Source organism: Terrapene carolina, unplaced genomic scaffold (assembly GCF_002925995.2).
Source record: "Terrapene carolina triunguis isolate 2854851 unplaced genomic scaffold, T_m_triunguis-2.0 Scaffold130, whole genome shotgun sequence".
NCBI lineage: Eukaryota > Metazoa > Chordata > Testudines > Emydidae > Terrapene > Terrapene triunguis.
This window is the reverse complement of record NW_020664481.1, coordinates 20,516,611-20,529,588: the sequence shown is the minus strand read 5'-3', so window position 1 is coordinate 20,529,588 and position 12,978 is coordinate 20,516,611. Positions and strand designations below refer to the sequence as shown.

Genomic DNA, 12,978 nt, shown 5'->3' with positions numbered 1-12,978 from the left:
GTACTATAGATACGGAATTCTGCAGACTTTTCCACTTTAACGATAAATATGCTTATTAGTACCTATTTGAGCTAGCTAAATAATTGTAGAATATTGTCACTTATTGACTTATAAAGTAGCGTTCACAGTGCTGTACAAGATGAAAACCAAACCCAACAGAGACTTGCAGCCATGAATCTAAAAATAGCTAAAGGAAAAGAAGATTTTTAAAACACAGAGTGTGATGCACAGCCAAGAAGATATGCACAAACCCCATTGCACAAATTTGAAGGAACTGAAGTATGAAGGATTTTGAATACAAGTAATACAAATTTAAATTGCATCTTCAAGTTCACAGGTAGCTAAAGTAATTGCCTAAATAAAGACACCACATGAGAAATGTGAGCTCTTGGGCAGGGGAAAGGGAGGCGTCATGCATTTTGCAGTGTTCTGAAAAGACTGTCTTGGAAAACCTGACAAGGCAGGGAAACCGAGACAGAAATGAATGCAATGCTTCAGTGGCAATAGAGCAAAAGCATGAACCAGAGTTTCAGCAGGGTCAGAGATAATGCCCTGAATTTTGAAAAGAAAAAATGACTAGCAGAAAATGATCTAGTTAAAGTATCAGGGTGAGTGGCCAAAGATTACCTAGTTCTAGTGTGGTATGCCTACAAGCTACCAGGTTTGTCCTGGTGGCAGATCCTTTGGCTCGTTTTGACTGTATACTTGAACGTGATTTTTTTAAATTTAGCTTTACTATTGTAAAAATTTGTGTGTTTTGTTGCACTGTGCTTGGATGCTTATGATAGGTACCTTACAAATAGATCATTGTATTACTGTAGCAATGAAAGCTCTAACCAAGATCAAACAGCTCTGGTGTGCTAGGCACAGAATGCTACAAACGGAACGGGAGACAGTCCCTGCCCGGAAGAGCTTACAAGCGAAATAGACAAGAAAGACAAAGGAAGTACTGTTAGCCCTCTTTTATAGATGGGAAACTGAGGCACGGAATGAGTAAATGATTTGCTCATATCTATGGCAGCTGGAAACTTAACCCACATCTACTGAGTCCCTATCCAGTGCCTTAACCACAAGACCAGCTTCCTCTATTAAGTATATAAATTAGGGCTGTCAATTAATCGCAGTTAACTCACGTGATTAACTCAAAACATTAATCATGATTAAAAAAGTAATTGCAATTAATTGCACTTATAACAATAGAATACCAATTAAAATGTATTAAATATTTTTGATGTTTTTCTACACTTTCAATATTGATTTCAATTACAACACAGAATACAAAGTGTACAGTGCTCACTTTATATTATTTTTATTACAGATATATGCACTGTAAAAATGATAAACAAAAGAAATAGTATTTTTCAATTCACCTCATACAAGTACTGAAGTGCAATCTCTTTATCGTGAAAGTGTAACTTACAAATGCAGATTTATTTTGGTTACATAACTGCATTCAAAAACAAAACAGTATAAAAATTTAGAGCCTACAAGTCCATTCAGTCCTACTTCTTATTCTGCCAATCGCTAAGACAAACAAGTTTCTTTACGTTGACGGGAGACTACGTTTTATTTACAAGGTCACCTGAAAGTGACAACAGGCATTCGCATGGCACTTTTGTAGCCGGCGCTGCAAGGTATTTAGGTGTCAGATATGCTAAACATTCGTATGCCCCTTCATGCTTCGGCCACCATTCCAGAGGACATGACTCCATGCTGATGACGCTTGTTAAAAAAAAAAGTATGAATTAAATTTGTGACTGAAGTCCTTGGGGAAGAATTGTATGCCCCCTGCTCTGTTTTACCCTAATTCTACCATATATTTTGTGTTATGGTAGTCCAGGACGATGACCCAGCACATGTTTGTTTTAAGAACACTTTCACTGCAGATTTGACAAAACACAAAGAAGGTACCGATGTGAGATTTCTAAAACTAGCTATAGCACGCAACCCAAGGTTTAAGAATCTGAAGTGCCATCCAAAATCTGAGAGGGACGAGGTATGGAGCATGATTTTAGAAGTTTTAAAAAAGCAACACTCCAATGCGGAAACTACAGAACCCGAACCACCAAAAAAGAAAATCAACCTTCTGCTGGTGGCATCTGACTCAGATGATGAAAATGAACATGTGTCAGTCTGCACTGCTTTGGATCGTTATCAAGCAGAACCCATCATCAGCATGGACGCATGTCCTCTGGAATGGTGGTTGAAGCATGAAGGGACATATGAATCTTTAGCGCATCTGGCACGTAAATATCTTGCAACACCAGCTACAACAGTGCCATGACAATGCCTGTTCTCACTTTCAGATGACATTGTAAACAAGAAGAAGGCAGCATTATCTCCTGCAAATTGTAACCAACCTAGTTTGTCTAAGTGGCTGACCAAGAAGTAGGACTGAGTGGACTTGTAGGCTCTAAAGTTTTACATTGTTTTATTTTTGAATACAGATTTTTTGTACATAATTCTACATTTGTAAGTTCAAGTTTCATGATCAAGAGATTGCACTACAGTACTTGTATGAGGTGAATTGAAAAATATTTTTTTTGTTTTGTTTTTTACAGTGCAAATATTTGTAATCACAAATAAATATAAAGTGAGCACTGTACACTTTGTATTCTGTGTTGTAATTGAAATCGATATATTTGAAAATGTAGTAAACATCCAAAAATATTTAAATAAATGGTATTCTATTGTTTAACAGCGCGATTAATCACGATTAATTTTTTTAATTGCTTGACAAACCCTAATATAAATAAATATAAAACGTGCTACTGGGACATATGTAGGATCCTGTGACAGAGAAAGAATGAATACAGTTCTATCTGTGTCCTATTTTACTCATTCATGAGAAGCATTTTGGGTTTTTAGAGAGAGATAGAAGATTTTTCACACTTAGCCTCAAAAGTATTTTTATTAAACTGTGTCAAATATCAGTGAGATGATTGCCTTTAAGAAGCTGCGTGAACTGGTTATGAGACAGGCTCAAGCAGAGAGAGGGAGCATCAAAGAATAAGACTTATGATTACTCAAACAGCTCAAATACTCCGTGAAGGATGAATTTCACTGATTTTTTTAATCACTCTCAGATCAAACAAAATGTGCATTTTGCTTGCTCAGTGCATTAACGGACTGTGTTTTAGTGCATCAGCCAACTGGGAACATTGACAATGGGAAGGAAGCAAGGAAAATAAAACTGTATCAAGATCAAAGTCCGGGGATCTTGGTTCTGCCTATTTATCTGTACATCTAGATATTTGTACTGGTCTCTTCACCAAAGTACAGGAACTCTTTAGAATCCAAGTTCTGTTCCCAGTTATGCCACATCCTTTCTTTCTGACCTTGAACAAGTCATTTAACTTTGATGTACCTCAGTTTCCCCCTCACATGTAACATGGAGAACAATACCACCATATCTCATAGGGTTGTTATGAGTTTGATTCATTAATATCTGCAAAGTGCTTTGAAATCCTCTGTTGGAAGGTACTAAACACCTTGAAGGATCTCACTGTTGGTTTAAAACGAGTAGGGAGATTTGGGAACATTTTCATTGTTGTTTGTTTGTTTTTCAACCAGTTCTACTTTTATAACTCAGTAGCCACTGGCCATTATTCATTCATCTTCATCAAACCATGCTCAATATGCAATGGATATGAATATTTAATAGCAGCAGCAGTCAGCTACTGGGTCTATGCTAGAAAAGTATTTGTGCACTTTGACATTCATGACAAAATGAAGCACTGGGATGGGTTCCCTAGGGAGGTGGTGGAATCTCCTTCCTTGGAGGGTTTTAAGGTCAGGCTTGACAAAGCCCTGGCTGGGATGATTTAGCTGGGGATTGGTCCTGCTTTGAGCAGGGGGTGGGACTAGATGACCTCCTGAGGTTCCTTCCAACCCTGATAGTCTATGATTCTGTGAAAATCACACCAAACAACTGACACTCATTTCAAGTTCAAAACTTCCATCGGTTTACAGGGAATTTTAATTTTATATGACAGTACACAACTCATTGTGGTCACAAAGAAAAGGAATGGTGTGACTCATGGAGAATCTGTATCCAAGACACTCATTAAACAAACTGTGAATCATTCAGCATGATATTATAGATCTAAACCATGTATGACAAAATTATGTCACCCCAAGTCCATCTTAGTCATCAGATGACAAAGAAATGAGACAAATGGACAAAGATCATGGAAAAACAGGTTATTGATCAGTGTGGAAGTTACACCACTTGATTTCAACCAAAGCAACCAAATAGTTATAAAGTAGCCAGGGACTAGTAAGCAATCTATACTGTTTGATCCAAGACCACTTATCAAGAAAAAAGACATTATTTACTGCAGTGACAAGAATTATCCTGACACACATAATTTTTCAAGAGACACCAAGCAAGCCAGTGCTAAGATGAACTTCCTCATGCCTGTAGGCAAATAACTGTTGACTCATACAAGACTCCTTACACTAGAACATCTATTACCCCTCAGAGAAACTAGCGAAGGACTCCTGAAAGACTAAAAAAGAGACCTGGGAATCTTGAATGAGGCCTCAAAAATGTTGCAGCACAACTGAAATATGGTTTTATGATGCTTTCTTCCCAGTGCATGACCCGCAAATTGTTGACTGCAAAACACTTCTAGTAGATTTTTCCCTCTATTAAAATGAATTAGATGTATATTTTTCCCCTCCAAAAATGGGTGATATTGTGCCTATGAAAGGTTCAATAGAAGATGATTTACTGCATCTTAGAATCTTAGTATAGGCACAGGACCTCTAGTGGTCATCTTAAGAAGGTTGAACTAAAAACATCACACAAACAAGATATAACACACTCTGCGAGTATACTGTCTGCTCCTTTAATAAATACTCAAATAGCAGGCAGCTTGAAATGCTCCAAACTATATGCACACTGTGGATTTAAAAGTTATTTTTCTCACCTCACTGACAGACACCATTGATAAGGAATGATCATTAGCTAGGCAGTAGTTATATGGGATTCACCAATCCAGGACAGCGATCTTTACTGTCTGTTCCTCCTGTGTCTACTAGGTGTCAGCATCACAATGAGGTATCTTGCTATGGTTGAAAGGGCTATACAGAGAAAAATTGCAACGAAGGTTCTAGTGTGCACATGCTAAACAAGACTACTCCAGGACACAGATGCATATGTCAAAAATATCTAATCTAAATACCTAAAGGCCACCTCTATAAGAACAGATGGGTCTGAGCCAAAACCCAGTGTCTGATTATGTCTGAACTTTGTGGCTGGTTAGAATCTGAACGCAACTCTGAAATTTCTGTCTGGTTCCCATCTCTACAATAGTCCAAAACTAACCCACAGATCCCAAAGCCTCTGATTTTGGGGTGATTGAACACTGGGTCAAAATGTTGCATCTCGGTCCACCTTTAATAACAAGATGCCATTTTAAGCCAGCTCAAGAATTCTTACATCTCTACCTGGGGGGAGGAGGAAGATTACTTGAATCTGAAATACAAGCACCAGGAATACAGTCCAGGTTTTGCAACGGATTTAAATATATGGAAGTCGCTGGACCTCTCACCTGCAGCATTAGGCTTTATTTATGCTAGTCCCTGTTCCTGACGACAACTGTTAGCAAGGAATAATAATATTCCATGCTGACAATGGATATCAGCAACAGGTGCAGCTAAAAGGGATCTGAATTTGGTTCAAACTGCCGCTGTAGCCAACTACAAACCAGGTTCAGCACTGTTTTAGGAACCGTGATGGCTTCTGAAACGGTATGGGAAGTGCTTTGTCTGTGGCTACATGCAGTCAAATCATGTTCAGCATTAGTTCGACACCACTGATTGGTGATGTCCTTGCAACAGATCCTTTTCCTAGCTTAGACCAGGGTTTCGAAACTTTTGAACGGAGTGTCTGCTTCCGTGGTTAATCGCAGTGTTTCCTCTGCTGTGGTACGGCAGCAAGAGGAAAAAGGAAGGAGAACCGTCTGTGCTACTGAAGAGGGTGGACAGGGAAGAACCTTCTCTGCTGATTTTTGTTAATGACATAGGAGCTGCACACAGAGCGACAAAACAGACAAACTGTACAGGACAGCGAGCAACTAAGCAAACCAAAGGCTGACATACTCGCCAGTGGCTTTTCTGTCTCAAAAAATTATCCCTCATTTTCATTTTTCCAAAAGGTGAAACATTCATCCGGGCCAGTTCCTTTACCTTGGCACTGACTGCAGCTAAACTACCTTTAAAGTCCTTTTTATTAGAGCGCCCTGGAATTAAGACCAAAGGTAGAAACGATTGTCTGCCAGCTCTAGAAGCCGCACTGCATAATTTTGACCCCGGTAAAGATGAAATCCTTTCGCTCACCAGTCACTCACTCAGCACAGGGGGTTCTATTCATCTGTTTTATTGGGTTTTTTAACCACATGCTGAGCTTAAGGCGGTTCAGTGTCAGATTAATGTCACCGGCTCTCCAGCTGGGATCACATTGTTACTGGAAAATCTTTATCTTTAGGTCTCGAAGAAAAATAAAATCCCCCTTGGTGAAATCCAGTGACTTTCTAACACTAGATCTTCTTCATGCTGTCAACTATTTGCAGTTTGGCATTTTACTTGCTACTTCTCAATCTATTTTTTCCAATTCTAATAAACCTATTCGGTAAACTGGACTACAGTGGTTTCTGCTCTTTCATTGTGGGTGATCTTAGGGACCTGGAAAACAAAAGATCCATTAAGCTAGGACAAGAATATGTTTAAAAGTGATCTGCAAAGGGAAAACATGTTTTGGTTTTGGTTTATATTGGTCCTATATGATGAGAAAGACAAGGAATGTCACCTCTTTCAAGAAAAAAAAAGAAGTTATTTTCTGCTGCTTTTTTAGATTAGAAATATGAGGCCTGGTTTTGGTGGGCCATCCTTTGGGAGACTGGGGTTGGGGTAGTTACCTTCCAGCAGACTGAAACCTGGGCTGCGGTTCTCCCAGTCCTCAGGAGAGGAGGCAGGGGGTGTTGAGTCATAGACTGTCTCAACTAAGGGCTGAGAAAGTTGCATCTCAACTCACAGCCTGTTGTGATGTTCTGTCCTACTCCGATCCTCCAGCAAACAAGGAAGTGAAAACCACTGGACTAAATCAATGGAGCTAGGCCAGTTTTCACCCACCGAGGATCTGGCCCTGATGTATCTGGAGCTCTCTGATCTATTCGTTGTGAACAGTTTATTAGGGCTTGTCCTCACGTACAGTGCTACAGCAGTGCAGCTGAGCCGCTGTAGCGCTTTAGTGAAGACACTACTCCGCCGATGGGAGAGCTTCTCCTGCTGGTGTAGTTACTCCACCTCCCCGAGAGGTGGCAGCTCGGTCGATGGGAGAAGCTCTCCTGTTGACATCGTGCTGTCTACGGGGGGGTTAGGTCAGTATAACTACACCGCTCAGGGGTGTAGATCTTTCACCGCCCAAGTGACGTACTTCTACCGAAATAGGTCTGAAGTGTAGACCTGGACTCAGATTTGATACTTTTTTTTGTTCACGAATCAGCCAACAACAGATCTGGCATTTTATAAATGCAGGTCTCGTTAGTGATTTTGGAGCAAATAGTCTTTATGGACATTTGGGCTTCAAGCGGTGTGACTGGTGAACTCAATTTCTGTTCCCTGATGAGAGGCCAGCAAGCAACAGCATCCTATTTCTCCCTGACAGTGGTGGTGAGGCTCACAGGCTTCCTCCCTGTGGGCAATCTTCTGCCATCACGCCAGCAGGAGCCTTCATGACCCCGTGTCATGTGTAGAGGAGGTTTCACAAGGGAGTTGCACCTGGTGCTATTCCACCCTCCGCAAGATATGTCCGTGGCGTCAGCATGTTGCTGTAGGTTCTGAGGCTGGAACATGTTCAAAGTAAGTCTAGGCAAAGGATTTCTCTCTGTTCTGCTTCTCGCTATTACTCATGTGGATGTTGTAGTTATTTAGGGCTTGTCTACAAGGGGAAATTTTACTGGCATAACTATACTAGTATAATTATACTGGTATAACTCCCCAGGTGGACACTCTTAGGCCTGGTCTACACTACGACTTTAGGTCGAAGTTAGCAGCGTTACCTCGATTTAACCCTGGACCCGTCCACACAACAAAGCCCTTTTTTTCGACTTAAAGGGCTCTTTAAATCAATTTCTTTACTCCACCTCCGACGAGGGGATTAGCGCTGAAATCGGCCTTGCCGGGTCGAATTTGGGGTAATGTGGATGCAATTCGACGGTATTGGCCTCCGGGAGCTATCCCAGAGTGCTCCATTGTGACCACTCTGGACAGCGCTCTCAACTCAGATGCACTACCCAGGTAGACAGGAAAACTTTTGAATTTCATTTCCTGTTTGGCCAGCGTGGCGAGCTGATCAGCACAGGTGACCATGCAGAGCTCATCAGCATGATATGCACATTGCCGGGGCACGTTGCCCAGCCTGTACTTTGTGAGAAGTCTATGACCATGTCTATGTCCTCATCCCTCTCATCACCGCGCTGCCGTCGCCTCCTCGCCTGGTTTGGCGCAAAACAATTGTCTGCCGTTGCTCTGACAGAGGGAGGGGCGACTGACGACATGGCTTACAGGGAATTAAAATCAACAAAGGGGGTGGCTTTGCATCAAGAAGAAACACAAACAACTGTCACACAGAATGGCCCCCTCAAGGATTGAACTCAAAACCCTGGGTTTAGCAGGCCGTTGATTTCACAAAACAAATTGGGTCAATTTCTTGTTTTGATCCACTCCATCTATCTTTTACATCTTAGGCTGGCAGCAGACGGTGCAGTACGCCTGCTAGCCATCATCATCTCCTGGCTGCTCGCCAGAAGACGGTGCAGTATGAGTGCTAGCCATCGTCATCTCCTCGGTGCTTGGCAGAAGATGGGAATGACCTGGCTGAGTCACTCCCATGTCTGCCCAGGTGCCCCTGACCGACCTCACCGAGGTCAGCTAAAAGAGCACCAGGAATATGACAACGATGGCTACCAATCGTAATGCACCGTCTGCTGCCAAAAGGCAAGGAGCTGCTGCTGTGTAGCAATGCAGTCCCACGTCTGCCAGCACCCGGGAGACGTACGGTGACGGTGAGCTGAGCGGGCTCCATGCTTGCCGTGGTATGGCGTCTGCTCAGGTAACCCAGGAAAAAAGGCGCGAAACGATTGTCTGCCATTGCTTTCACGGAGGGAGGGAGGGAGGGAGGGAGAGGGGAATGTGAGTGCCTTTTTCTGGTTTAGCCTAAACCACTTCCAAAGTGACATAAATTTCACCATGTAGACAAGCCCTTAGATTCAGGGATTCAAAACACGCCCGTTGTCTCTCCCTACCTCTGAACACTCTCACTTCCAAACACATGGATCCAGGGAGAGGCTGGGTGAGTCCTCGCAGTGCAAACATGCTCAGTCACTCAGGAGTACATTTGTTCCCCTGTGCGCAGGCACATATCCCTATTTGTATGCCCCACACGCATTTGTGCAGAGGGAACCCAGACACGATGTTCATGGAAAAGGTTAGACTAAAAAGATCTGAACAGGGTCAGACTGAATCACGTCAGACACTGACACTTTCACAAAGCATCTTTTCCACTCTTTGCCCAGCTCCAGTCTCGAATACGAAAGACAAGCTTATGCAGCAGGAGAACAGGGAAGGGTTCCTCATGCCCCAGGACCACCGGCAGTACTGCTGACCTCCAATCCTTCTTCCACCCACATTCCCCCCCTTCCCTGTGGCCCTTTGGAGGACAGCCTCAGTCCTTCTCACACTAGCAAGTTGACAGGAGGGACCCCCTCCTGCATATCTCCGAATCACTACAGGAGAGAAGCCCTGATCCTGAGGACCTACAGAGATTCTCAGGACTGGAGTTCCCATTTTGCAGACTGTATGAGACCAGCAGCATCAGGACACAAGATGGTGGGTGAGGACAGTGGTTAGCAGGAGGCTTGGTGACCAGCAGCCTAAGGGGGCATTTCCCCCAGACCTCCTAAGGTCTACTGGTTTGGTTGTCCCATCCTGTGGACCTGCTAGGGTTTGCAGGAACAGAAAACATGGCAACCATTTTTTAAAAATAATCTAAGGAAATTCATCTCCAAAAATCCTTGTTCTGGTGAAGTTAAAGCTTCAGGCACACAGCCAAGATTGGAGTACTCAAAATGCAGAATTAAGTTGGCACTTTTCAAACTAGGTACCAAAACTACCTTAACTTTCCCAGCCTACCATCATCCCTTTTTTGGCACGTAGATTCACAGTGGTGCACCACTGAACACTGGTTTTCAGATCTAGTTCCTACCACTTTCCTCTCTGATGCTAAGTGAGCTACTTTGTCACTTCCTGATCTTTGCTCTTCTCAGGTAAGTGCTCTAATTTCACAGTCTAGCTCATATGAAGTTCATATATGGAGACACTCCAGCTCAGTGTCAAATGGTACCTGGAAAATTGGCTGCTACACAGAAACATTCTTAACTTCTCCTTAACAAAGATTTTTGTCTTGATATCTATAGACACCTGCAATCTCCCAAGTGTGGAACAACAGGTGCCACACTCGTGGGCAGACTTGAAGAGAATGGTTTAAAGACAACCCTAGGTAACGGTTAACGGGCTGCTTGTCAGGGTGTGATGTTTCCTAGAGCTAAAGTCGGGCAGAACACAAAGCATTTAAGACATTTTCCAGACCCATACCGCTTCGGAGCCACAGGCGCGCCTGGTACCATGAGCGTGTGGGAATTATTCCGGGAAGGCGGGGGCAGATGGGGGTCATGTTTCTGCACCCCTGCAGAGCTGCTTTTGGCGTCGACATCCTTGACCTTTACAATGGGATATCTACTGGACGATGGCTCTTGGAGAGAAAAAACAGAAAAGGAATCAGAAAAGGAAACGGGCTACATTAAGGGGCAAAAATCTCTCTAGAATCACTTGGGACCAGTGTTTTTGCTCAACGTCAAAATTAGTCAACCTGTTGGCACTGACGTCAATCTAAGCTGTCTCCAGGCCTTATGTATTTATGTACATTGACAGCACATGTAGTACCATTCAGCTTGGAAAAGAAACTAACAAAGCCACAAAATTCAAAGTTAAGGTCCATCCTGAAAGGGGGGGGGGGGGGGAACCAGGCCAGATGCTCAGCTGATATAAATCAGCGTACCTTCATTGACTTCAGTCACCTACATCAGCTGAAGATCTGGCCCATTAAGCATCACAACATGAATTGATCGAGATGCTTCTCTTGTGCTCTCATAGCTTGAGAGTGATGTTGTCTTTTAAATATCCCGGACAGATTGTAGTCGCTCGTTCCACATTATGGGAAAAAATGTTGTTAGAGTTCCGATTCATTCTGTAGATTTCAAATTGCATGACTGCCTGTTTTTACCCCAAATAAGACATTATTTAAATAATAATTTGAAGGTTCTCGACTCAATCTGGCAGGAATCTCAGAACAACCAGCCACGCACATTACAGTTAGGAGCACAGCCAGAACCCGGGTCCCACTCTGCATGCCTGGCCTTCACTTGCCGAAACCTACCCTCATGATGATATCTAAAATCCCAGCCAGCGAGTCCTTGCAACTTTTATTTACAAAAGGTGAAAATTCAGCCTCGTGTGTACAGGGCCTTGCACCACTTACGTTCAGTGGGGGGCTTTCTGCCCAGAGATGACTGTCACCCCAAAAGCACAGGAGAGAGAGTCGCATGCACAAACAAACCCATTCAAACCTCTACATTGTTCACCAGAGAAGATATTCAGCTAGACGTGACAAGGCAAGCAAAACACAAGCAACGTCACACAACAAACACTACTGAGCCTTAAAAGGCCATTAAGAGGCAGGTTCTGCCACCCGTACTCATGCAGAGTGGTGAATTTTAATGTCGTTCTATCACATGTGCCAAAAGGAGTTCCACCCGTTTCTGTGGAGCTCTTTGTGAAGGATGCTAATGTTTGACATAAGAATGGCAGAACCTGGCGCTTTCGTTGTGAAACAGATCCACAAAAGCAAGGTTAACGCTTATGGACTAAACTGCTTATAACAAGACTCCCCTTCCCATTCCTTTGTTCTCGCTGAGCGTGTATGTGGGTGTGTTAGCGACAGAAAGTGTCCGTGTATTGGAGATTTCGTCCTTTAATTGTGCGTTGCTTTTAAGATTTTGGAGCAGTGAGAAGGGGAGTGGTGGTTTTTTTGTTGTGAGGGGTTTTTGTTAGTGTTGTGGGGTTGTTGTTTTTTTGCAACCCAGACATTTTTTAATGTTCTTTGTTGGGTGAACTTGACAATACTGTAATTATAATTCAGTGATATTAACACAAAATGATTCCATTATAGAAATAACGTGTATCACTATGTTGCAATATGGAACATGTTTTTTTAAAAACAAGAGCACCAGAAAGGACACACAGAGATAAAAGCCCATGCCCAAAGCCATGCAAGCACATCAGAAAAGCCATCCTCTATACTACCTAAAGGATGAGAAGGGGACCATTCCTCATTCAAAAAACTGGGGTTCACCACACCAGACTTTTGCTTTTTGGAGATGAGGACAGGGATGCGGGAGGTGGTGGAGAATTGGTAGCTGGGAACATTGGGTAGCTGCTCTATTGTGCCTTGGGAGGAAGGGGAGGAGCTCCTGCAGTCAAGCGGCTGGTCATGCACCAGGTGATCTAACTCAACGTCTCTGGTTTGCTTGGACATGATGCTAGGAGCCTAGGCGCTTCAAGCAAAGGACAGGGCGTCTGAAGCTGCAACAAGAAAGATAGAATCAGGTGAGACAGTCTTGTTTTAGTTCCAGATGAGCTGTTTCTTTAAAAGAGAAATACAACATTGGTGGTGATTTTTGTTTTAGTGCTCACAAGGGCGAAAGCTAATAGCTTAGAATCAGGAACAGAGGTAGCAAGTGCCATACAGGCTTCCCTTACACATGTAACTCCGGCAGGTGGGATTGAACCTGGGACCTCGGTAGCTAAATGCGTGAGCTGCTACTGCATGAGCTGAAAGCCATAGGGCGCTTTGCT

General features: G+C 43.0%; 1 protein-coding gene across 1 annotated transcript in view; it reads right to left on the bottom strand.

The window, feature by feature from the left end:
* Positions 1-12,658, bottom strand: part of CNGB1 (cyclic nucleotide gated channel subunit beta 1) — a 38,536-nt gene extending 25,878 nt beyond the window's left edge. The window contains exons 1-2 of the mRNA XM_029911784.1: positions 12,481-12,658; positions 10,660-10,816 (exon numbers count right to left, since the gene is read on the bottom strand). Coding sequence (XP_029767644.1) covers positions 10,660-10,816; positions 12,481-12,658 — 335 coding nt within the window. The remainder of the gene's footprint in view (positions 1-10,659; positions 10,817-12,480) is intronic.
* Between the last annotated feature and the right edge of the window lie 320 nt (positions 12,659-12,978).